The 26,741-nt window shown below is 41.4% G+C and overlaps 2 protein-coding genes across 14 annotated transcripts in view; both read left to right on the plus strand.

The window, feature by feature from the left end:
- The window catches only part of VWA5A (von Willebrand factor A domain containing 5A), a 29,004-nt gene extending 19,869 nt beyond the window's left edge, over positions 1-9,135 (plus strand). For 11 of the 13 annotated variants that reach the window (XM_032357016.1, XM_032357023.1, XM_032357018.1 and 8 more), the window contains exons 16-20: positions 1,057-1,119; positions 1,262-1,390; positions 3,293-3,423; positions 7,465-7,591; positions 8,132-9,135. In XM_032357016.1, coding sequence (XP_032212907.1) covers positions 1,057-1,119; positions 1,262-1,390; positions 3,293-3,423; positions 7,465-7,591; positions 8,132-8,211 — 530 coding nt within the window. In that variant the 3' untranslated portion in view covers positions 8,212-9,135. Of the gene's footprint in view, positions 1-1,056; positions 1,207-1,261; positions 1,391-3,292; positions 3,424-7,464; positions 7,592-8,131 lie in introns of all 13 variants that reach the window. The other 2 variants (XM_032357014.1, XM_032357015.1) reach the window with 2 other exon arrangements.
- Positions 9,136-24,555: 15,420 nt separating this feature from the next.
- LOC116598784 (olfactory receptor 149) lies at positions 24,556-25,491 on the plus strand. The gene has a single exon (XM_032358107.1). The coding sequence runs from the start codon at positions 24,556-24,558 to the stop codon at positions 25,489-25,491; it is 936 nt and encodes a 311-aa protein (XP_032213998.1).
- Positions 25,492-26,741: the final 1,250 nt, after the last annotated feature.

Here is a 26,741-nt window from a genome sequence, read left to right on the forward strand (position 1 = left end):
GAAATGCACTGGGCAGGATTCTGTGGCTGGAGGGAAAAGGGTGATGTGAGTTGTAGAGGCAGGCTTCAAGGTGACCCCAGAGTTTCGTTGAGAAAACTGTGTGTATAATTGTATCATTTATTTAAACTAGAGTAACAAAAGTACAGGAGCAAGTTTAGAAGGTAGCATGTTGAATTATTTTTGAGCATTTTGAACTTGAGATCCCTATGGAATATGCACATGAAGATGTCCAGTAGAAAAACCAATAGATGGGTTTGGTGTTCAGAGGAGAGCTCAGGGATAAAGATACACATCTGGCAACATTTAACATCTGAGTCATAAAATCAGGAGAATAGATGAGATTATTCATGGGGCAGGTACAGAGCGAGATGGAAGGGGGATGAGACTGAAACACTGAAGAAAACCCAGCCTCTAGGGGCGGGTAGCAGAGGGTTCCCCAAACCATAATAAAAAGGAATGAAGTAGGAAGCGAAGAAATGAGTGCATATTCAAAATAAAGGAAACGATGATATAACAAAGGAAGTTATCAGAGTATCAGCTACTGCAGAGAAGTCAAAGTAAAAACTTGAAAGGGGATGCTGGGTGTGCTATTCAAGAAGTTCTTGCTAATGTGAACAAGAGCAATTTCATTGGCTTAGATCAGGGAAGAATCCATATTACAGAATGTTCAAGAGAAAGAGAGGTGGGAAATGGATGTATAGACACTTTTGGTAAACATTGAGCTGAAAAGGGGAATAGAAAGTGGTAAGTATAGAAGCTGTAGAGTTGGAGTGGATTTTTGGTATTTAATGTATCTCTTTAAAATTTCAGAATCAGATTTGAAGATGTTGTAACACCGGTAGGAGAGTGTCAGCAGAGAGGGCTGACATTTTGGGGGAGGAGAAAGGGGTAGTTAATTGAGATAGGTGTTTGAGGAAGAGAAAAAAAATGCCCAGAAAAGATGGTGGCTGAGGCAGACATGGATAGGAGGGCAAGTGTCCTACATTTTCAGGGCCCTTTGCCCATAGCAGAGAGCAGTAGGGTCTCAGTCTTTATGTCTGTATTGGTGTTTTTCAGCTCCTCCAAGGTCTGTGTGCCTTCGAGGTGTATCTCTGGCCACACGGACTAATCATTACAAGGGTATGTCAAATCAGCAGGGTATGTCAAATCAGCAGGATGGCTGCAAACCTTGTGGGCCCATGATTAACAAGGACCTGTGTGCTCTAGGTAAGCATCTTTCCAGGGACTTTTTCTCACCCATGTTTGTCTGTCACCTGTGTAGGACTAGACAAAGCCCACGCTTTTGGTCATAGACTAAAGAAGATGTGCATGTTTCTCGAAGAGCCCTCTCTTCAGATGGAAGGGGCTTGTTGTCCCATCCAGAGTACCAACTTGGAAACTCACTGTACAGGTGAGGTGGGCCTCAGTTCTCTTCTTGGAGCTGCGGTACTGAAGAGCTTATCTTCCACGTTCTACTTCCTTTGGCTTTCTTTAGGTAGGAGGTAATCTGTTTGAAAAGTGTCAGGCAGAGGGTGAGATTTGTCCTGTCTGTGTTGGCCAGAGTCGGCCTTGGGTTAGGCTACAGTATAGGACCCCACATCCTAGCCAGTGGAGTCTGGGGTAAGCTCTGGTTAAACACACCTGTGTTGTCATCTCAGCTCATCCAGTTGGCCTGCAGGCCGGGGCCCTTCCCCTGCAGACCTCTGCTGCTGCCCTGTCGGGGTCACCTGCCACATGGGTCAGCCTTTTACAAGTTGGGTTTGAAAAGAGATCTTCCTGATGCTGGCTAATGACTTTGGTTCTGTCACCAAAGGGTGTTCCTTGGTCATTACCTTGTGTTCTGAACAGCTGGGCTTCTCGTGTACAGGACAGATTGAGTCAAAGGACATTTTATCACCAAGAAGTACCCTTTCTACTAAAATTGGCTTAAAGGCAACTTCTTTCTAGTCTTTAGTTTTTGTAGCCAGAGTTTGTGGTATATAGTTGTTTAATCACTTAAGCATCTTACTTGCCACTTACCCTCTACTTATTCATTCTCTTTAGGTTGCTAGTCAAAGAGAGGGCTTCGGGGTGCCTGGGTGGTTTGGTTGGTTGACTGTCTGCCTTCGGCTCAGGTCATGATCCCAGTCTCCTGGGATCGGGTCCCACGTTGGGCTCTCTGCTGAGCGGGGAGCCTGATTCTCCCTCTGCTCCTCCCTCTTGCTCGTGCAGTCCCTTACTCTCTCTTTCTTGCTCTCAAATAAATAAAATCTTAAAAAAAAAAAAAAAGAGAGAGGGCTTCAAGGTCTCACATGGAGTCAGATCTCTGTCTTCTCAATTACTGTGGTGTTTTAGGTAAACTAAGTCGCTCTCCAGAGCCTTAGCTCCCTCAGCTACACAACTTCTCACCTCACAGGGCTGTCATGAGAAAATTCTTAATGTTAGTCACAGAGTAGCTTCTCTCTTTGTGATTGTTCCCTAGACCTTCCTCACTTAGAATATTCCAGCTTTGACCGTCGTCTCCTAGGAATCCTGTTACCAAAGTAGAGATAAAAATTATCCAGGAGTGTTAAGCTTCTGGTTTTTGTGAACTTACAGCAACTGCTTCTTGTAGGGAGTCGACAAAGAGCCTTCAAGGTACTTCGAGTTCTTCCTTATGCATGGAGCATTATTGGCTCCAATTTCCAGAGAAGGCTGAGATTCCCATTGGTTACATACTGTTGGATTTTGAGCATTAGCCAAACTGAGATTCAGATGAAGACTGTTGAAATTCAGACCCTTAGATTTTTTTCCCCCCATTAGAATAGAATTGTTTCTCTAGTTATGTTTTTTCTTGCCTGCTAATTTCTCACTTGCTCTAAGTACATCATCATATGTGATAGAGACACAGATGTGTAACACCTTCTATGTGGTCTCTAAGTAATTGTCAAATCGACAGGATTAGACACTAGACTACTCTTCGAGGTACATTGCTGATTGCCTTCTTTAGATCTGCTTTCTTTTGAAATTTTTTAAAATTAAAATTCCAGCTGTATTGGTCTGGAATTTTTAAAATATGTGTCAAGTTTTCAGGCCCATTAAATAGGACTGGATAAAACTAAGCAGCATTATCATTTCCTTGTTGCTAAATTTTTAAGTGCCATTCCCTTAGAGTTAGTCTGTCACTCAGGTGGCTGACGATGTCACAGAGAAAACACAGGGGAAGGACTATAACAGGTAGGAGGATCTGGTTCACACTGCTATAGCCTGTCTCTGAAGTCAGATCCGTCTTTCTCAGGTATGCTAAGGGCTCAGTACCTCCATAATTTCTCATCCTCTCTTTTCTTCCCCAAAGTCTTTGGAGAAAATCATCTTGTGCAGCTGATCTCCCTCCAGAATGCAGATGGTTCCTGGTGCCTGGATGAAAATCTGGCTGGGATCCTAGGTAAAAGTTTGGAAGACTTACAGGCTGCAGTCCCTGTCAAGGTAAGATTCAGAGAAGAAAAAGGAGGGCGCATGTTTTTGAGGGGTTGGGGTCAGTAAGATTTGGGGTGGATCATGGCTCATCTGAGAAAGGAGGATAGAGGAGGACATAAACTAAGTTGATTTCTAATAAGCAGAGGTTGGAGGTTTTTCTTGGTATGTTAGACCAGAAAGAACAAGGAACTAATAACCTGGTTGGTGGGAGTTGATGGATACAAAGGGAAGGCAAGCATCCTCTTCACTTGATATTCCCTGCCAATCGTCTAGTATTTTTTGAGCCATTACTCTGTGCCAGAACTGTGGTAAGCACTTAACATCCACTTACTTTTTCATTACCATAATTAAATAAGGCAAATCCTACTCACATTGCTGTTTATAGAGAACTATAACAATGGTTCTGGGTTTAGCCAGCCAGTCAGTGGCAGAGCTGGATTCAATACTAGAACTGTCTTCAAGACCCATGTCGCTTCTCTTCAAAATAAAGGGTTTGGTCCGCAAATTAGCAAAATTTCACTGAAGTTAGGATAGGTGAGGATTAATAGGGATGATCTAGTTTATTTCAAATGTATTTGAGTATGCTGATGAGGACAGATTACATTCCACAGTCTCAAGGTAACTGACCAAATCTTCTAATTGAGAAATTGTTAAATATGGACAGAATGCCAAAAGCCTGAAATACGGGTGTCATTCTGAATTTTTTTAAATATGAAAGGTGGTTAAATAAACCTCAGAAATCCTTTAACTGCCTCATCCACTATAATATCCACTAGTCCTGTGACTCTTGAACACTTGAAATATGGCTAATGCAAATGAGGAGCCAAATTAATTTTTTTTAATTTTTTAAATTTTTTAATAAACATATAATATATTATTAGCCCCAGGGGTACAGGTCTGTGAATTCAGGTTTGCACACTTCACAGCACTCATCATAGCACATACCCTTCTCAATGTCCATAACCCCACCACCCTCTCCCAACACCCCTCCCCCTGGCCCCCTCAGTTTGTTTTGTGAGATTAAGAGTCTTTTATGGTTTGTCTCCCTCTCGATCCCATCTTGTTTCATTTATTCTTTTCCTACCCCCCAAATTCCCCACGTTGCATCTCCACTTCCTCTTATCAGGGGGATCATATGATAGTTATCTTTCTCTGATGGACTTACTTCGCTAAGCATAATACCCTCTAGTTCATCCACACTGTCGCAAATGGCAAGATTTCATTTCTTTTGATGGCTGCATAGTATTCCATTGTATATAATACCACATCTTCTTTATCCATTCATCTGTTGATGGACATCTAGGTTCTTTCATATTTCGGCTATTGTGGACATTGCTGCTATAAACATTCGGGTACACGTGCCCCTTCGGATCACTACGTTTGTATCTTTAGGGTAAATACCCAGTAGTGCAATTGCTGGGTCATAGGGCAGTTCTATTTTCAACTTTTTGAAGAACCTCCATGCTGTTTTCCAGAGTGTTGCAACAGCTCACCCACCAACAGTGTAGGAGGGTTCCCTTTTCGAGGAGCCAAATTCTTAATTGAATTAAAATGTGCTATGAATTGTGAAACACATGCTAATTTCACTTATGTGAAAACTTAATGTAAAAAAAAAGAATGTAAATGTAAATATTCTCAATCATTATTTTTATATTGATTACATGTTAAAATGATATTTTGAATATATTAGGTTAGGAACAACATGTTAGTAAAATAATGGTACCTGGTTATTTTTACTTTTCTACATGTGGCTACTAGGATATTTTAGATTATATGTGTGTCTAGCATTATATATCTGTTGAAAAATACTTTTCTAGAACAAATAATTAGAAGGATAATTTATCAAGTTGAAGAAGATACAAGAATCATGACATTCTAATTGGTTTCATTGGGAAACCAATGACAGGTCAAACTAATATTTCTTTCTCTTTTTTTTTCAATTAATTTATTTTTTAACATTTCCTTCTTTGTTAATGGCAACTGGGCCAGTAAATCTATAGAGTCAGGAACACCAGTGTACCTGAATTTCAGTAAGGAGTTGAATTTTCTTAAATGATGAGTGTATGGACTGAGAACAAACTCGTTGAAAATTCATTGCGCTGAGTAGTGAATTTATTCAAACCTCACACAGATTTTTAGAGCCACTGGACTATGAATTCTCTGGAGGTTTATATTTTCAGTGAATATTCAGATCCCATTCTTTCCCATTTGTAGATTTGCCAAAACTGGGAAATCAAGTATTGAGAAAATCGAGATCCCAAAAGGCCTTGAACAATGAAAGACTTACAATATTTTGTGGGGGAAAAAAATAAAACCCAAACAACACAACTTACTGGGAATCAAAATACTGCTTTTGGTTCTAAATCCTCTCTATATAAGTAGAGATTAGAAGCAAAATGGCTTAAGAACCGTTGCACATGGGGATTTGAGGTGACTACAAACTTCAGAGGACCAGGCCGTGTGATTACAGGATCAGTGGAAGACAGCAGGCTTGTCAGAAGAGCTGTGCTTGTTGCATATTTTGGGCTGTAGTCATAGAAATTCATGAGTACACTCACCTCCAGATATGACTGTTTAAGGAGATATATGTTAAAAACCACTGTCATGCTTGTTTCTAGACTAGAGCAAGCATGAGGATTCTTACTGCTTTGACATGAGCAGTCCTCTTAAGAAAAAATTAAAGGAATTGAGAATTAAAAAAATATATTTATTTATTTACTTATTTATTAAAGACAGAGGGAATGTGCGTGCTTGCGCACCCTAGCTTGAGCTGGGGGGGTGGGGCAGAGGGAGAGGGAAATGCAGACTTCCTGCTGAGCCGGGAGCCTGATGAGAGACTCGATCCCAGGACCCTGGGATCTTCACCAGAGCCAGAGGCAGATGCTTAATTGACTGAGCCATCCAGGTGCCCCAGGAATTGAGAATTTTGATTGAAACAGGACTCCTCGGGGCGCCTGGGTGGCTCAGTGTGTTAAAGTCACTGCCTTCGGCTCGGGTTATGATCTTAGGGTCCTGGGATCGAGCCCCGCATCAGGCTCTCTGCTCAGCGGGGAGCCTGCTTCCTCCTCTCTCTGCCTTCCTCTCTGCCTACTTGTGATCTCTGTCTGTCAAATAAATAAATAAAATCTTAAAAAAAAAAGAAAGAAAAGAAACAGGACTCCTCAGAGAGGACTTGATAGCTGTTTCCAAGGTTTAAGGGTCATGATATAAAAGAACAATTTCTCTTGATCTGTTGACTCTAAAATCTGAAACTGGGACCATGGGTGAAAACTCACAGGAGACTGTTTCCCATTCTGTGGCCGAGACTCTCTCTTGAGTGACATGAGCAGAATGACTTGAATCAGCATATTGGGCCTCAAGTTCCAGCTGTGTCATTTGCAAGAAAGCTAACTTTCGGCAAATCATTTCACTTTTGTGTGAACCAGTTTTCTCTCTTAAGAATGTCATTTCTTTTGATGGCTGCATAGTATTCCATCAAAAGAAATGAAATCTTGCCATTTGCGACAACATGGATGGAACTAGAGCGTATCATGCTTAGTGAAATAAGTCAAGCAGAGAAAGACAACTATCATATGATCTCCCTGATATGAGGAAGTGGTGATGCTACATGGGGGCTTAAGTGGGTAGGAGAAGAATAAATGAAACAAGATGGGATTGGGAGGGAGACAAACCATAAGTGACTCTTAATCTCACAAAACAAACTGAGGGTTGCTGGGGGGAGGGGGGTTGGGAGAAGGGGGGTGGGTGAGTGCTGTGAAGTGTGTAAACCTGGCGATTCACAGACCTGTATCCCTGGGGATAAAAATATATGTTTATAAAAAATTAAAAAATTAAAAAAAAAAGAATGTCATTATTGATAATTCCTCTTTTTTTTTTTTGTTTAGCAAAGATTCGAATAAAAATACATCATAAAATATAAAGCAGTTGGGCACGTGGTTCTTTCCTTATAACTTGGTAGTCCTTGTTGGGGATGTCGTAGGAGTTTTAAGCACCGTCCTGATGGTTACACTGGATTTAAAATTTAAGACTTTGTCTTTGTCTGTTGTACAGGATGCCAGTTCCTTAAGTTGGGCCACAGTCCTGGCAGTGGTCTGGCTGCATTCCAATGCTATGCAAATGAAGGGTGAGTGGGAACTTCTGGAAAAGAAGGCCAGAGACTGGATTCACATCCATGCAGGTAGGAGTGCAGTCCTAAAACCACCTCTCCTTCCTTCCTTAGGGAGCTAGTCTCCTTCCCTTGCACAGAGCCTCCGGGCCTGCTAGAAGGTGACTGGGGAGGAGTTCTCATAGTCCCCTCCCCTGACCTTTTCTGGTCTCCCGGATAGTCCTCTCCTTGGCAGAATGGGGGTGCCATCTTACATTGTGGGGGCGGGGAGGTGAGTGTGGAAAGGGACGTGGATGGGGAGTGTGGATTGGGAGAAGGACATGCACGAGGTGGCGTTTGTTCTCCTCACTGTCTCACTACTATACTGAGTAGAGGACTGGACAGGAGCTCTCAGTCCTTGGGGGTTTATTATATCACTGCTGTTGAGTATTTCTGGGACCTGAGAAGATGAAAGGGAATCTGGGCAGTAGGAGGAGCGAAGTCAGGGGCGTGGAAGAAAGACAGGAGCAGGAGTCAGGGAGATAAACAGAAAGGCATAGGGGAGACTGGGAGAAGAGTGTTTACTCTCGCTGTGGTTCCTCAGCCCTACTTCTTGTTTTCTCCTCCTAACAGCTTCCATCATGCAAGAGCTTGTGAAAGCTGCTATCGCTTTGATCAAGTCATCCGTGGACCCCGCCATCTTTGGCATCTGAGGAGACTGTCCAGAAATACAAGTGCCTCTCTCATGCTGCTGCCCTTTCCTTCATGCTCTCCTGCAGTGGTGTATTTTTGTATTTTACCCCTATCCTATCAGTTTCTGGCCATAAAAGCGAGGGATGTCCACCCCACCTTTCCTCTCCAGGTTCCCTTTGGGTAGGGTGATCTTCTTTCCCTGGCATGTACTGTCAGCCTAGTGTCAGTGGTCCTAGAACCTGTTTCCTTTCTTGGAGGGATTTAAAGGATTCATCGGCAGTAACATTCCTCCCGGGTTTCCCAGAGTGACCACATGAAAACAGGTGGGGTGGATGCCACACTGAAGGGTACAGCCCTGATATTAGGGCTGCAGAATAAGGGAATGCTGTGCGTTACAATCATCTGTGCCTTTTGATCTTACATACTTATCAGGACCAGACAGGAGAGCTATCCAATTTTCTACTGGGGGAGGTTAAAAGCCAACATCGGGATCAATATAGCCTCGAGATCGAGATCACAGAGCAAGAGAGACTTTGGAGATCCACTGTGAGAGATGGCACTGGTGATGGCCTTCTTGGTTGATTCTGCTTGGATTTTGCTAGCCAATACAGTGCCTTCCCTCTCACTGCCTAAGGGACTGGATTGAATCACACCTGTTGGGAGACAGATGTTTCTCCTGAATTGTAAGGAGATGACAATGAGATCTTTAGTCCTGGCCTGAACCCATGAGGCCTCTATGTTAGGCTTTGATCTGTAATGAAGGGAAAAGTGGATTTAAAGGCAGTTTTGCCCGAGACCTGAGCCTGATTCATTGAGCTCATGAGGAGGAAAGGAACTCCCCATGATTGTTTCTGACCTTTGTGCATATACTCTATCCTAGTGGAAATGCGCTGTCACCCAAAATACTATTGTATCAATATTAAAATGATTATATCTACACTTCATTTTCTCGTATCTGATCTTTTGTACATTTAGAATCTGCATTGGTTTTATTATCCCTCATTTTCCCTCCCAATTTTGCTGACCCCTACACCATTCATACCATGTCCTGTTCCTGCATCTTCTGTTGGAGGCTGATTTTTTGTCCTACATGAGGCAAGTAAAGGACACTGGCCAGAAAACCACTGTTAGAATCCTGACAACACACTTAAATAGTTATGTAATAATGGATACATGATTTAACCCCCTGGGAGCTTAGTGTCCTTATCTGTAAAAGCGGGACTTCACTAGAACTCCCATTATCACTTTCATCTAGAATACTCAAGAATTCTGAGTAGAACCTGAATATCTCTTCACTCAGGTGGAGAATGGCCTAGACTTGAGTTCTTTTGAGCTGCTCAGTGAACATTAGGGAGGTTGGCCTGACTTGCATAGTGGAAAATGACTTCCCAGGACTTTCTTCTGAGTCTATTTATGGCTGAGAGTGACTGGGGGAATAGGGCTGTGGCATCACCTGGAAGCTTCCTAGAAATGCAGAGTCTTAGGCAACCCCAAGAACTTCTGTAGCAAAGTCTGCCTTTTAACAAGGTCTCTGGGTAATTTATGCACACATTAAAGTTTGAGGGCTTAGTCTTTAGGCTTGTATCCACAGCTGCCCTCTGGATAGGTCCTATACGTGCTATGACAAAAAACAGCTTCCTAAAGACCGTGCAACTTTTAGAGCTATCTTGGACTCACAAAGGCCCTTTACATTGATCATACAGATTTTTTTTTTAAAGACTTTATCTATTTATTTGACAGAGAAATAGAGCCAGAGAGCACAAGGGGAGGGGATGGCAGAGGGAGAGGGAGAAGCAGGCTCCCCACTGATCAGGGAACCCGACTCAGGTCCTGATCCTAGGGGCCTCGGATCATGACCTGAATGGAAAGCAGATACCCAACCATCTGAGTCACCCAGGTGCCCTATACGGATCATTTTTTATTACATTTATTGTTCCTTCCCTTTTTTGTACCCTTCAGCTTGCAGACTAGCCTAGGTCCTGGGGCTTCTAGAACAAAACACCATAACAACAAAAGCAGCTTTCCATTTGTCTTCTTTAAAATGCAGAACCAAGGATCATTTTAAAGTAGCATGATTATATATTTCTATTCGGGCTCACATGATAGAATGTTGTGCCAACTGTAAACTCCTCACATTCAAACAAGCGTCGGTCTTCATCATCAACAAGTATGTTTTGGCACATTTATTGAAGCCCACTGTCAAGACTGGTGCCTCATGTTTTTGGAAAATAAGAAGCACCATCTGTACTTTCAGGAACCGATGTTCCGGGCAAGAAGCCCAGGAGAAAAGCTGAGCTCAGCTCCCATTGGTCATCCATACCCCACAGCTCTTTCCTGGCTGCAGAGACTTGGCCACGAGGAGGATGGCAGATAGCACTGCCTTGAGGTTCTCCCACTCACACTGAGCCCAGTACCTCTACCCTGCTCCACATACACTTTTTTTTTTAAATTTATTTATTTGACAGAGAGACACAGTGAGAAAGGGAGCATAAGCCGGGGGAATGAGAAAGGGAGAAGCAGGCTTCCCTGCTGAGCAAGGAGCCGTATGTGGCACTCGATCCTAGGATCCTGAGATCATGACTTGAGCTGAAGGCAGATGCTTAATGATTGAACCACCCAGGCGCCCCTGAACATACACTTATTAATGAAGCCTGGTGCCGATCTTCCCTAGTTCCAGCACAGTCACACTGAGGATCATTAGCATGTGCTGTTCCACTCCCAGATCAGCCGTTGCTTCCTTAAAAACTGGCCATGTGTTTCTAGTATCTGATTGACCCAGGTACTGATTGGAAGAAAAAAAAAAAAAAAAAACAAGAAAAACCTCATGCAATGAGCTAGCTCCATGCGTTGATTCTCCTTTCGGCTTCATTGGTTTTCTGCTCATGTATTGTGATGTTCTCTTGTTAGGTGGACATTTAAAATTACTAGATCTTCTTGGAGAATTCACCCTTTCATCACTGTGTAATCCCTGTGTTTTTGATGGTTTTCCTTGTTCTGAAATCTGCTTTGTCTGAAATGAGTATAGCCACTCCAGCTTTCTTTTGGTTAACATCAGCACGGTATGTGTTTCTCTAACCCTTTATGTTTAACCTATGTCCCTCTTTATATTCAAAGTAGGTTTCCTGTAGACAGTGTATACATGGGTCTCTCTTTTCTTTTTATCTGCTCTGATAATCTCTATCTTTTAATTGATGTATTTATTCATATTTAAAGCAATTATTAATGTAATTGGATTTATATCTACCATGTTTAACTATTTTCTATTTGTCACCTTTGTTCTTAATTTTTCCCCCCATCTTATTTTGCCTTTTATGGTTTGAATTAAGCATTTTGTGTGATTTCCTTTTATCTCCACTCTTGACCTATCGATTATATTTCTTAGTTTATTTAATTGCCACCTTAGAATTTGCAATGGCCATTTGAAACCAACTTGAAGTCCATCATCAGTAACTATTACCACTTTATGTGTAGTGCACACACTATATCAGAGGTTTCCTAATCCCCCCTCCCACCCTCTGTGGCATTGTTGACATTCATTTCTCTTACCCATGCATTATGATTACCAATGCTTTGTTATTATTATTGCTTTAAAATTTATCTTTTAAATCAATTTTAAATCAATTAAGAATGAGAAAGGATTATTTCACTTTATTTACTTCCCGACACTCTTTCTTTTTTATGTTGATATGAATTTCTGACCTATATCATTTTCCTTCTTCCTGAAGGATCCCTTTGAACATTTCTTGCAGGACAGGTATGGTGGAAATGGGTTCCTTCAATTTTTGTTTGGGAAAGTTTATAATTCTTTACTTTTGAGGGGAGATTTTTTGGGAAGAATTTTCTATCTTGTATTTGAAGCATTTCAACACTTTAAATAATTTCACTCCACTCTTTTCTTGCTTGTATAGTTTTTGACAAGAAATCTGCTATACTTCTCTTTTTTTCTTCCTCTTGCTCCTCCTTCCCCTCTGCCTCCTCTTCTCTTTTTCTTTTTCTTCTTCTTCCTCCTCTTTCTTTTTCTCTTCTTTTTTAATGGATAAGGTGTTTTCCCCCACTCTGTTTTTTTTCAAGGTTTTCTCTTCATCTTTGGGTTTTCTTTCTCTATAGGATTTCTTTTTCCCTTTTGGAAGGATGCTCTACTGCATCTTCTAGGATATCTGTTGCTTGCTAAACTTTTATTCTTTCTGAATCTTGACCTACTTGTCAGCTTAAGCCATGGAAACTGGATACTGTAGTTTCCTTGGCAGATGGGGCTATATCTCAGATGCTGCTAGATTAGTGATTTCTCTGCAATACCTGTCTGCTCTCTCTGATCCAGGAGCTGTTCCAGTATCCTAGCCTGCTGGGGATCCCTGAACCATATCCTGGCAGTTTACAGGCCTTGCTAATGGGAGTGGGACCAGATAGGAGTATGAGCAATGACTCAGGAATGGCTGATGACTGAGGACACCAAATCATTCAAGAAAATTCCAGGGGTTCAAGTCCCTGGTATTTCTATCATTCCCATCTCTCTGCCACCAAAAATGCAGAAAATATGAGTTAGTTCTGGTATTAATTACTTTAACTCCTCATTTAGGCCTATCACATTTCTTTCATAGACACCATTAAACTGTCAAGAATCAAGCAAAGAAATTGAGCACTTTCCCACTGAGAGAAAAAAAGAAAAAAGGAAAGAAAGAAGGGAAAAAGAAAGAAAGAATGAATGAGCAGCCTAAGAAATTTTTCACCCCTTAACTAGCCATCATCCTGCTCTTTTCCATTTTGATTCATAGTCTAATTCTTCCCCAGAGTTTTTACAGTAAGAGGGGAAATTTCATTTGACCATTCCCCCTCAGACACCAGTTCTACCAGCAAACAATGAAGCACCTGTCACTGGACCAAGAATGCCTAGACTTGGCCCTATGATTATTTATAATAAAAACAACCTTCTGGACTTATATTCCTGGAGTAGAGGGGAAAGGAGTTAAACAAGGCAGGTGGTTTTCTCTGATTAAAACAAGGATGATTTCAATATAAGGCAAATTTCCTTACAAATACACCATAGTGTGACAGCTGTCTTGTGAAATCTCTACTGAACCTTCTGGGACTCATTCCCTATGAAACAGAACATGAGCTGAACGAGCTTCTCTCTCTAGCTCTCTCCCTCCCTCTCATAGTGTAAGGCCATAATCTTGTACAAGATTAAAACAGTAATGACTTTAAGGCTATACATAAGCCTCCTCTAAATCTCTAGAATGAGGGATGCCTGGGTTGCTCAGTGGGTTTAGCCTCTGCCTTTGGCTTGGGTCATGATCTCAGGCTCCTGGGGTCAAGCCCCGCATCAGGCTCTCTGTTCAGCTGGGAGCCTGCTTTCCCCCCACCCCTGCCTGCTGCTCTGTCTACTTGTGATCTCTCTCTGTCAAATAAATAAATGAAAATTTTAAAAAAGATTTAAAAAAATAAATAAATCTCTAGAATAAGTCTACTAATAATTCTCCTCTGATGCAAGTTCAGCTGCTGTTTGTAGGGAGTCATTTTTGGAAGCAGGAGTGATACAGTGGAAAGAGGGCTAAGTCTGGGAATGCCTGGGCTCTCCTACCATGTAACTTTAGGACAGTTATGGTTGCTCTGAGTTCCAATGTCCTGATTTGTAAAATGTGTCTTATCAGGGTGACCTTATAACGTGTTCTTGAGAGAATTAATTAAAACAACATAAAAGTGACCTGGTAAACAATCACAAAAGTGAGGTGATGTTAGTTATGAATGAGTATTTGGAAGTCAGAATTAGTTATGAACATATTTTTATAATTCAAAAGGAAGAGTTATATTATCCTGGGTTTGTGATACAACTCTACCATTAACCAACTTTATTACTTCGATTAAACTGCTTATCTCCTTTGCAGTTGAATTTCCTACTAGAAATGGGGGAAATAATACTACCTGCCTAACGGATTTCTAGTGAGAACTAAAAGAGATAATACTTGTAGGGCATGCAACACAGTTCTGGCATGTAACAAATGCACAAGAAATGCTAGCTTTTATTAAAATTGTGGTCTAAAAATAAAATCAAATTGTTCTATTTACTAAGACATCTCAACAGGCCACTCTCATCTGTCTGTGAGACCCTGTCTGTGCAGCATCTGGACTCCCTCCATGACCTATGTTTCTCATTTCTTAAAAATGTTTTCCCAACAGTCTTGGTATTACAATAGTTACTTCTGTAACCACCGTGGTCATATAGTTCTTTCTTTCTTTTTTTAAATTTTATTTTATTTTTTCAGTGTTCCAAGATTCATTGTTTATGTACCACACCCAGTGCTCCATGCAATATGTGCCCTCCTTAATACCCACCATCAGGCTCACCTGTCCCCCGACTCCCTCCCATCCAAAACCCTCAGTTTGTTTCTTAGAGTCCATAGTCTCTCATGGTTCCTCTCCCTCTCTGATTTCCCCCTATTCACTTTTCCCTTCCTTCTCCTAATGTCCTCTATGTTATTCCTTATGTTCCACAAGTAAGTGAAACCATATGATAATTGACTCTCTCTGCTTGACTTATTTCACTCAGAATAATCTCCTCCAGTCCTGTCCATGTTGATATAAAAGTTGGGTATTAATCCTTTCTGATGGAGGCATAATATTCCATTGTATATATGGACCAAATCTTCTTCATCCATTCATCTGTTGAAAGGCATCTTGGCTCTTTCCACAGTTTGACGACTATGACCATTGCTGCTATGAACAATGGGGTCCGCCATGACCAAGTGGGATTTATTCCTGGGATGCAAGGGTGGTTCAACATTCTCAAGTCAATCAATATGATAAGACAAATCAATAAGAGAAGAGAGAAGAACCACATGGTCCTCTCAAATGAGGACCATTTACAGAAAAATCATTTGACAAGATAGAGCATCTATTCCTGATTAAAATCTTCAAAATACAGGGATAGAAGGAATATTCCTCAACTTCATAAAATCTATCTATGAAAAACCCACAGCAAATATCATTCTCAATTGGGAAAAAGTGACAGCCCTCCATTTAAGATCAGGAACATAAGGATGCCCACTCACACCACTCTTGTTCAACATAGTATTAGAAGTTCTAGCAACAGCAACCAGACAACAAAAAGAAATAAAAGGTATTCAAATTGGCAAAGAAGAAGTCAAACTCTCTCTCTTCGCAGATGACATGATACTTTACATGGAAAACCCAAAACACTCCACCCCTAAACTACCAGAACTCATACAGCAATACAAAAATGTGGCAGGATACAAAACCAATGCACAGAAATCAGTTGCTTTCTTATACACTACAATGAAAAAACAGAAAGTGAAATTAGAGAATCTATTCCATTTACTATAGCACCAAGAACAATAAGATACCTGGGAATAAACCTAACCAAAGAAGTAAAGGTCTGTACTCGAGGACCTACACCACACTCATGAAAGAGACTGAAGAAGACACAAAAAGTTGGAAAAGCATTCCATGCTCTTGGATAGGAAGAATAAACATTGTTAAAATGTCTATATTGCAATCAAGATAAAGAGTCATATTGATATGAATACAATAATGGTAAGAGATCTTAACACGCCTCTCTCAGAAATAGACAGATCATCCAAGCAGAAAATCAATAAAGAAACAAGAGCATTGAATGACACATTGGACCAGATGGGCCTCATAGATATATACAGAACATTCCACGCTAAAACAACAGAATACTCATTCTTCTCAAGTGCACATGGAACCTTCTCAAGAATAGACCACATACTGGGTCACAAATTGGGACTCAACCAATACCAAAAGACTGAGATTATTCCCTGCATATTCTCAGGTCACAATGCTTTGAAACTGGAGCTCAATCACAAGGAAAATTTCAGAAGGAACTCAAACACCTGGAATCTAATGGCCACCTTGCTTAAGAATGCTTGGATCAACCAGGAGATCAAAGAAGAACTGAAACAATTCATGGAAACCAATGAGAATGAAGACACTTCGGTCCCAAACCTATGGGATACAGCAAAGGCGGTCCTAAGGGGGAAATACATAGCCATCCAAGCCTCCCTCAAAAAAATTGAAAAATCCAGAACACAGCACCTTTCTCTACACTTTAAAGAACTGGAGAATCAACAACAAATCAAACCAACTCCACACATAAGAAGGGAAATAAGATTAGAGCTGAGATGAATGAGGTAGAAACCAGAGATACAGTAGAACGTATCAATGAAACTAGAAGCTGTTTTTTAGAAAGAATCAATAAGATCGACAAACCATTGGCCACACTAATCCAAAAGAAAAGAGAGAAAGCTCAAATTCATAAAATTATGAATGAAAAGGGAGAGATCACAACGAACACCAAGAAGTAGAAACAATCATCAGGAGTTATATGCCAATAAGTTAAGCAACCTACATGAAATGGATGCATTCCTTGAAAACTGTAAAATCCCAAAATTGAACCAGGAAAAAACTGACAACCTGAATAGACCGATATCTAGTAACGAGATTGAAAGCAGTGATCAAAAACCTCCCAAAAAACAAGAGCCCAGGACCTGACAGATTCCCTGGGGAATTCTACCAAACTTTCAAAGAAGAAATAACACCTATTCTACTGAAGCTGTTTCAAAAAATTGAAGAAGAAGGAAAACTTCCAGATTCTTTTTATGAAGCCAGCATTACCCTGATCCCCAAACCAGGCAAAGAACCCACCAAAAAGGAGAATTTCAGACAAATATCACTGATGAATATGGATGCTTAGATTCTCAACAAGATCCTAGCAAACAGGATCCAACAGCACATTAAAAAGATTATCCACCATGACCAGGTGGGGTTCATCCCTGGGTTACAATGGTGATTTAACATTCGCAAATCAATCAATGTGATAGAACAAATCAATAAGAGAAGAGAGAAAAACCACATGGTCCTCTCAATTGATGCAGAAAAAGCATTTGACAAAATCCAGCATCCGTGTCTGATTAAAACGCTTCAAAGTATAGGGATAGAGGGAACATTTCTGAACTTCATCAAATCTATCTATGAAAGACCCACAGCAAATATCATCCTCAATGGGAAAAAGCTCACAGGCTTTCCACTGAGATCAGGAACACGACAAGGATGCCCACTCTCACCACTCTTGTTCAACATAGTATTAGAATTTCTAGCAACAGCAATCAGACAACAGAGAGAAATAAAATGTATCCAAATTGGTAATGAAGATGTCAAACTCTCTCTCTTTGCAGATGACATGATTCTTTATATGGAAAACCTAAAAGACTCCACCCCCAAACTAGAACTCATACAGCAATTCAGTAATGTGGCAGGATACAAAGTCAAGGTACAGAAATCAGTGGCTTTCTTATACACTAACAATGAAAATACAGAAAGGGAAATTAGAGAATCGATTCCATTTATTATACAACCAAGAACCATAAGATACCTAGGAATAAACCTAACCAAAGAGGTAAAGGATCTGTACTCGAGGAACTACAGAACACTCATGAAAGAAATTGAAGAAGATACAAAAAGATGGAAGACCATTCCATGCTCTTGGATCGGAAGAATAAACATTGTTAAAATGTCTCTACTGCCTAGAGCAATCTATACCTTTAATGCCGTTCTGATAAAAATCCCACCAGTATTTTTCAAAGAACTGGAGCAAATAATCTTAAAATTTGTATGGAATCATAATGGACCTCGAATCGCTAAGGAAATGTTGAAAAACAAAAACAAAACCAGGGTCATCACGTTACTTGATTTCAAGCTTTACTACAAAGCTGTGATCACCAAGACAGCATGGTACTGGCATAAAAACAGACACATGGACCTGTGGAACAGAGTAGAGAGGCTATATATGGACCCTCAACTTTATGGTCAAATAATCTTCGACAAAACAGGAAAAAATATACAGTGGAAAAAAGACAGTCTCTTCAATAAATGGTGGTGTGAAAACTGGACAGCTATATGTAGAAGAATGAAACTCGAGCATTCTCTTACACTGTACACAAAGATAAAGTCAAAATGGATAAAAGACCTCATCGTGATACAGGAATCCATCAGAATCCTGGAGGAGAACATAGGCAGTAACCTCTTCGATATCAGCCACAGCAACTTCTTTCAAGATATGTCTCCAAAGGCAAAGGAAACAAAAGCGAAAATGAACTTTTGGGACTTCACCAAAATCAAAAGTTTCTGCACAGCAAAGGAAACAGTCAACAAAACAAAGAGGCAACCACAGAATGGGAGAAGATATTTGCAAATGACAGTAGAGACAAAAGGTTAATATCCAGGATCTATAAAGAACTCCTGAACTCAACACATACAAAACAGACAATCATATAAAAAAATGGGCAGAAGATATGAACAGATACTTCTCCAATGAAGACATACAAATAGCTATCAGACACATGAAGAAATGTTCATCATCACTAGCCCTCGGGGAGATTCAAATTAAAACCACCTTGAGATACCACCTTACACCAGTTAGAATGGCCAAAATTAGCAAGATAGGAAACAATGTATGTTGGAGAGGATGTGGAGAAAGGGGAACCCCTCTTACACTGTTGGTGGGAATGCAAGTTGGTGCAGCCACTTTGGAGAACAGTGTAGAGATTCCTTAAGAAATTAAAAATAGAGCTTCCCTATGACCCTGCAATTGCACCACTGGATATTTACCCCAAAGATACAGATATAGTGAAAAGAAGGACCATCTGTACCCCAATGTTCATAGCAGCAATGGCCACGGTCGCCAAACTGTCGAAACAATCAAGATGCCCTTCAACGGATGAATGGATTATGAAGTTGTGGTCCATATACACTATGGAGTATCATGCCTCCATCAGAAAGGATGAATACCCAACTTTTGTATCAACATGGACGGGACTGCAAGAGATTATGCTGAGTGAAATAAATCAAGCAGAGAGAGTCAACTATCTTTTGGTTTCACTTATGTGTGGAGCATAACAAATAACATGGAGCACATAGGGAGATGGAGAGGAGATGGGAGTTGAGGGAAATTGGAAGGGGAGGTGAACCATGAGAGACTATGGACTCTGAAAAACAACCTGAGGGTTTTGAAGGGGCGGGGGGGAGGGAGGTGGGACGTTGGAGGAGTCAGGTGGTGGGTAGTAAGGGGGGTATGCATTTCATGGAGCACTGGGTGTGGTGCAAAAGCAATGAATTCTGTTATGCTGAAAAGAAATAAAAAAAAAAAAACCCGAACAAACAAATAAAAAATTTGCTATCCTGGGGTGCCTGGGTGGCTCAGTGCATTAAAGCCTCTGCCTTCGGCTCAGGTCATGATCCCAGGGTCCTGGGATTGAGCCCCACATTGGGCTCTCTCCTCAGTAGGGAGCCTGCATCCCCCTCTCTCTTTCTGCCTGCCTTTCTGCCTACTTGTAATCTCTGCCTGTCAAATAAATAAATAAAATCTTTTTAAAAAAATGTCTATATAGTCTACAGCAATCTATATTTTCAATGCCATCCCCATCGAAATTCCACTGGCATTTTTCAAAGTGCTGGAACAAACAATCCTAAAATTTATATGGAACCAGAAAAGACTTTGAATTGCTAAAAAAAAATGTTGAAAAAGAAAAACAAAACTGGGGGCATCACGTTGCCTGATTTCAAGCTTGACTGCAAAGCTGTGATCACCAAGATAGCATGGTACTGGCACAAAAAGAGACACATAGACCAGTGGAACAGAGTAGAGAGCCCAGATATGGACCCTCAATTCTATGGTCAAATAATCTTCAACAAAGCAGGAAAAAATATACAGTGGAAAGAAGACAGTCTCTTCAATAAATAGTGCTGAGAAAATTGGACAGCTATACGTAGAAGAATGACTTGACCATTCTCTTACGCCATACACAAAGATAAACTCGAAATGGATAAAAGACTTCAATATGAGGCAGGAATCTATCAAAATCATAGAGGAGGGATGCCTGGGTGGCTCAGTTGGTTAAGCGGCTTGGCTCAGATCATGATCCCGGCGTCCTGGGATCGAGTCCCACATTGGGCTCCTTGATAGGCAGGGAGCCTGCTTCTCCCTCTGCCTCTGCCTGCCACTCTGTCTGCCTGTGCTTGCTCTCTCTCTCTCTCTCTCTCTCTTTCTCTCTGATTAAAAAAAAAAATCATAGAGGAGAATATAGTCAGTCACCTCTTTGACACTGGCCATACTGTAATTTCTCTTGCATAGGGATTAGTAGAGTTATCATCATTAAATAAAAGGTTCTACTTTTACTGTGTCAGGTCAGTATCATTGAAAAGTTTTGCAGTATAAATAAAATCAAATAATTTCAGATTTAGTAAGAGCATCAATTCAAGTTATTCACTCAAATTGGGAATATTCTTTTTTAAAAAGATGTTATTTATTTATTTGACACAGAAAGAGAGAGAAAGCACAAGCCAGTGGAGTGGCAGAGGGAGAGGGAGAAGCAAGGTTTTATCTCAGCACCCTGAGATCATGACCCGAGTCCAAGGCAGACGCCTAACTGATTGAGACACCCAGGAGCCCCCAAATTGAGAATATTCTTAATGGCATACCCACAAGATGATTCTCTTCACACCCTGGATATTTCCAATGACAAGGGGCTAATAATCTCTTAACCCTGTGTGTTTCATCTACTTGCATTTGCTAATAATTAAACTCTTTCTACTCTGAAAAAAATCTGTCCTTTTTAAAAGGATTTTATTTATTTATTTGAGAAAGAGAGAGAGAACACAAGGTGGCAGAGAGTTAGGCAGAGAGAGGGGGAAGCAGGCTCCCGCTGAGCAGAGAGCCCAATGCAGGACTCAACCCAGGAACCTGGGATCATGACGTGAGCCGAAGGCAGAGCCACCCAGGCGCCCCAGTAAATCTGTCTTTATACCACATCTGTCCATGATTTCTGAGTCATCACATGAAGTGGTGCATATCAATACTACCAGCCCTGCAAGCACCTGAGGACCACATTATATTATATCTCTGTTTCTATTTGGGGACAAAACTCCTATCTCTGGAATTCATCATAGCGTAATGCTTAAAAGCATTGGCTTGGCAATTAAGAGTCTCGGTTCACTCTTTTGAGGTATTTCATCTACTTCTCAGTTTCTTTTTTAAAAATTTATTTATTTGTTCATTTATTTATTTATTTGAGAGAAAGAGAGAGAGAGAGAGAGAGAGAGATGAGCATGAGCTGGGGGAGGGGCAGAGGGAAAGAATCCCAAGCAGACTCCTCACTGAGAGCCGAGCACAACTTGGCTGACCTGAGTCCAAATCAAGAGTCTGATGCTTAACAGACTGAGCCATCCAGGCTCCCCTACTTTTCCGTTTCTTTGTCAAATAATACCACCTACTTTATAAGGTTTCTATTGAGATTAAATGTAATAATGAATTTAAAATTTAGCATAGCAATTAGCTCATGGTAAAATGCTTACTATGGATTAACTGAATGTTAGCTAGGCAATAATTTTTGTCAGTAATTTTGAGAAAGTTTATTGCCAGCCCCTTTATCTCTCCTGGTCATCTCCTATGGATGTGTCTGGTATAAAAATATTTCTCTTCAGGAGTACAGACCTGAAGGACACATAATAATAGGAGAGGCATAATAAATAATTACTAACTGCTTAGATTTCTGTCTTGAATAGTGATGTTTATTAGATAACTATATAGTCACATGAATGTACAGATAACTTCAAAAGCAACTGACAGATAATATAAGCAAAGACTTGAGGGTGTATATATCCACCAAAAAAAGGGGGGGGATAGAATTAGAACTCTTGCTACCATGTAAGTGATCCTGAAGGAGCAGATATGTCCTGTTTTACAAAGTCCCTTTCTGATGATCTTTTTGCTATTATTTCATAGTTGGATAATAAATAAAGTTGGAAAACTAATTGTTTCCTTAGAGGGATCTATGGATCCTAAGTAGGGCTTAAGGGAATCTGAGAAAACTTCCAAGGAAGCAATCCAGGAAGAGTGAGTGTGTACAAGTCTTAATTGTATAAACCCTATGAGACTCAGTTCTTTATAAGTAGGAGGATCGAAGGTCCTTTGGCTGGAGCACTCTGTGCTCCACACAGAGACAGTGAAGGTGAGGTCTTGTTACAACACTTTGGAAAACGTGATTGTGTTCTCAGGTGGACTGTGTGAGTGTGTCCAGGCTGCTGTCTGTGTCTCACTGTAAACCTCTGCCTCACACACACTGGCAGGTCCACACACAGGGGCTTTTCTGGTTCCTGGGAACTGCTTTTTCCCAGAAATAGACTTTTACATCAAACAGGGTTACAAAGTGATATAATATCTGATTGTAGGCAAGGACCACAGACCTCTCAGAACCTTTTTTGACCAAGGACAGGCGATCAGAGCTCACAAACATCTGCATTGCTTGGAGACACAATGCAGGTGTGACTAGAATTAGTAACAAGAAGCAGGTTGTCTGCAGCATCTCCCCCAGAACGCCCCTGCTTCTCTTTGCTGTCTTCCACTTTGCCCAATTGTAGGGAGGTTTACAAGGGACTTTTTTGACTTAGTCATTCTCTTTGATATGTTTTTCAGTGTTACTTGCCACCGTTTATGATTGCAATCCCCATGTTGAATGTGACTCTGTCACCGAGAGCTCCTATGTCGGGGTTTGATATTAAGGTCTCGTGTCAAAGGGATAGAAAAAGCCTGTTGTCTGATCTTTAAAACTTACTTTAGATATTAACTACATGTGCTGTAAAGTCAAGACTGGAAATAACCAGGAAGAAGTAAGACGAGAAGCCTTTTCCCACCTTAATTTAAAATAATGATGTGAACCCATCTAGAAGCATGTCATTGCCCAGTGGCAGAACAGGCTGGGTTAGAAAGCAGAGGCCGAGGACAGTTTTCCTAATGATTAGGAGTACAGAGCAGTCTGAATGCAGTGAAACAGGGTCTCAGTTCTGTCACCTATTAGCTTTGTAACCTTGGGCAACTTGCTTAATTTTTCCAAGCTTCAGTTTCCTGATTTGTAGATGGAAATAATAGTACTAGCTTCTTATACGTTTACTTCGTTTACCTAAAAAAAAAAAAAAATCACATTTGGAAAGTGCTAAGCCCAGTCCTTGGAACACAGAGATACTGGTTAAATGTATGTATGCCTATGTATGCATGTGTCTATGTAGTAGTATTATAAAAGGAGAAATGGGAGGAAGAAGCCTCTGTGTCCTCCAGGCACCGTACCTTGCTCTCGCATTGTTTGAACGGTTGTTTGACTTCTTGCTGTCAGGGTCACTCTATTTCTTCCTCATAATAACATGAAACTAATGCTTTTCTGTTGCTACTACTTCTTTTGCTTAATATTTCAGGGTTGCTGTAGTCTACTTAGAAAAGGTTAAAAGCACCAGAAAAGCCAGGGCAACATCTCCTGATAGATAGAGATGGGGTATTAGACCGGGTAAGTCTGGAGGGATGTAATCTGAAGACGATATGATTGAAGTCTATTCAATAATTTGTTTTTTTCTTAAGATTTTATTTATTTATTTGATAAAGATTACAAGTAGGCAGAGAGGCAGGCAGAGAGAGAGGGGGGAAGCAGGCTCCCTGCTGAGCAAAGATCCTGATGTGGGGCTCGATCCCAGAACCCTGAAATCATGATCTGAGCTGAAGGCAGAGGCTTTAACCCACTGAGCCACCCAGGCACCCCTATTCAATAATTTGTTTAACAGAAATTTATTGACAAATAATTGCCAAATGACAATGTTAAAGGGAAGCACTTAAAGGAGTAAGTTTAAGTTATATAAAATAAAGGAACACTTTTAATTGGGATTTATGTTTTTGCCAGACACTCTCACAGATATGTGATAAACTTTCCTAAGATACCAGAATATTTTTAAAGTTGATATTGTTGTTATAATAATTATGATTTTCATTTTGTAGACAATGAAGCCACATCTATCAAAGATGTATAAGTGGTTTTAAATAGTTTAGCCAATACGCGGCAAAGCCAGGATTCAAATGAAGTGCTCTGATTTCCAACACAATTTTCCCCCTGATTTTTCTAGAGTAACATGAATCGTGGAAGCATGTTACTCAAAGACACCATGAGAGTTCAAAATACAAATATGCCTACAGACAGTAAATACTAAAGAGTGAATGAACAGCAGTAAAAAGATTTCTCAACATGAGAATACTTTGAATCTGTCTCTAAACTTCTGATCTAGTCACAGAGGACAACCATCAGCCTCTAAAAAACATTCCTCCCAGGAGTGGGATGGAGATTGGCATTTCTTATTACCTGATGTTTTTATATACATCTTGCCATTAACAAGAAGGTTGGCCTTGATTGTTAAAAATAGAGCCAAAGCACTCATCAGCGAAACGCTTGAGAATTTGATGTTGGTGTTCGGACGTTGCTGTCTTGATTTCCTTCTCGAGGTCTGACTTTCTCACAGCTATGAGGAATCTCTCAGTAGTGACTGAATTTATCCTGCTGGGCATCCCCCACACGGAGGACCTGGAGAGCATGCTCTTTGTCTTGTTTTTGGGCTTCTACATCTTCACTCTTCTGGGGAACCTGCTCATCCTCCTCGCGATTGTCTCCTCCACTCGGCTCCACACCCCCATGTACTTCTTCTTGTGTCAACTCTCTGTGTGTGACATATTTTTCCCTTCTGTGAGCTCCCCCAAGATGCTCTTCTATCTCTCAGGGAACAGCCGGGTCATCTCCTATGCAGGCTGTGCATCCCAGCTCTTCTTCTACCACTTCCTGGGCTGTACTGAGTGCTTCCTGTACACGGTGATGGCCTATGACCGCTTTGTCGCCATCTGCTACCCTCTGCGCTACACGGTGATCATGAGCCACAGAGCGTGCGCCAGCCTGGCCGTGGGGACCTCCTTTTTTGGCTGCATTCAGGCCACCTTTCTAACCACTCTCACCTTCCAGTTGCCCTACTGTGGCGCCAATGAGGTGGACTATTTCTTCTGTGATATCCCGGTGATGTTGAAGCTGGCTTGTGCTGATACCTCAGCCCTGGAGATGGTGGGGTTCATCAGTGTGGGCCTCATGCCCCTCAGTTGCTTCCTTCTCATCCTTACCTCCTACAGTCGCATTGTCTGCTCCATCCTGCAGATCCGCTCGGCAGAGGGCCGGCGCCGCGCCTTCTCCACCTGCAGTGCCCACCTCACTGCCATCTTGCTTTTCTACATGCCAGTGGTCCTCATCTACCTAAGGCCAACCCCAAGCCCCTGGCTGGATGCAACTGTCCAGATCCTGAATAACCTGGTCACCCCCATGCTGAATCCCTTGATCTACAGCCTCAGGAACAAGGAGGTCAAATCATCTCTGAGGAAGGTGCTACATCACTTGGGCTTCCTTCCTGAGCCGTTGTAGGGATAGAACGCTAGGAAAGGCTCAACCACACTTTGTAGCTTCTGTTAACAGTTTTATAGGGTTCTCACAAATACTTTTGAATCGGAAAGCACAGGTATTATTATGGTTATCTCCATTTTAGAAAGTGGGGTGGGCACCTGCGTGGCTCAGTGGGTTAAAGCCTCTGCCTTCAGCTCAGGTCATGGTCTCAGGGTCCTGGGATCGAGCCCCACAATGGGCTCTCTCTTCAGTGGGGAACCACTTCCCCCTCTCTCTGTCTGCCTCTCTGCCTACTTTGATCTCTCTCTGTCAAATAAATAAATAAAATCTTAAAAAAAAAAAAAGAATGTGGGGACTACAAGTCTAGGAGCTTAATGTGACTTGCTGGAGGACACATGAGGAGGGAATGGTAGAATGAAGACTCTAGGGTGGGTGTTCTGGCTCTGGGACTTCTTCTCTCTTGAGGATCTCATGCTGCTGATGAAAGAAGGAAGGAGCTCTACCTAGGAAGCAGAACAAGCTGGACCTTCTGCTTCCCAGTATTTATTTTCTGCCTCCTACTATAGCCCCTCCACCTCTTCTTTCTCCCTCACCCTGGCATTTCTTTGACCTGGCTGTAGTGATTGTCTCCTCAAATGCTTGCATTGGTGAAGCCCTCCTTTTACTGGTCTAGGAGTTGTTGAAAGAAAATGGGAGGGGTGCATAGCTGAGGTTTCAAGTGACACCCTACAAAAACGTAAAGAAGTTGTGCGAAGAGAAGTCTTCCAGCTGAGGGCTGAGGTGGGTCTCTGAGTGAAGCAGAGCTTCTGACTGATGTACGGTCAGCTACAGACCCTATCAGCTGGGCTCAGACCTAAAAGCAGGTGCGGATGAGAATGTGGAAGGGACAGATGGGGGAAACCACGGAGGGGCGACTGTGCTGTGATACTCTTTGGACTTGGCTTTGTACTGCTCACTGCCACAAGGGAGTGATGTTGGGTCCATGCTATCATTGTTTTGTATCTTTGGTGTCTCTGTTTAACAAAGGGGTTGAAGTTTGGTCCCCGTCACTTAATTTCTTCACTTACTGGCTGAAATATGGTAAGAATGAAAACATGCACTATTTCAGTACAGCGAACTATTGTTTTTAAGACTGAATGCAATGAGGAGAATGTTCCAGTTGGGGAATACAGTTGCTATGATGTTTCTTTTCACAGTGATATAGAAAGAGGCCACAGGGAGGATGGCAATGGAAGAAGAAGGGCTTCTCTTCTGTACTTCTTAGAATGAGG

Source organism: Mustela erminea, chromosome 9 (genome assembly GCF_009829155.1).
Source record: "Mustela erminea isolate mMusErm1 chromosome 9, mMusErm1.Pri, whole genome shotgun sequence".
NCBI lineage: Eukaryota > Metazoa > Chordata > Mammalia > Carnivora > Mustelidae > Mustela > Mustela erminea.

Coding starts and splice junctions, on each gene's coding strand:
- LOC116598784 (XM_032358107.1), top strand. CDS start 24,556: ATGAGGAATCTCTCAGTAGTGACTGAATTTATCCTGCTGGGCATCCCC.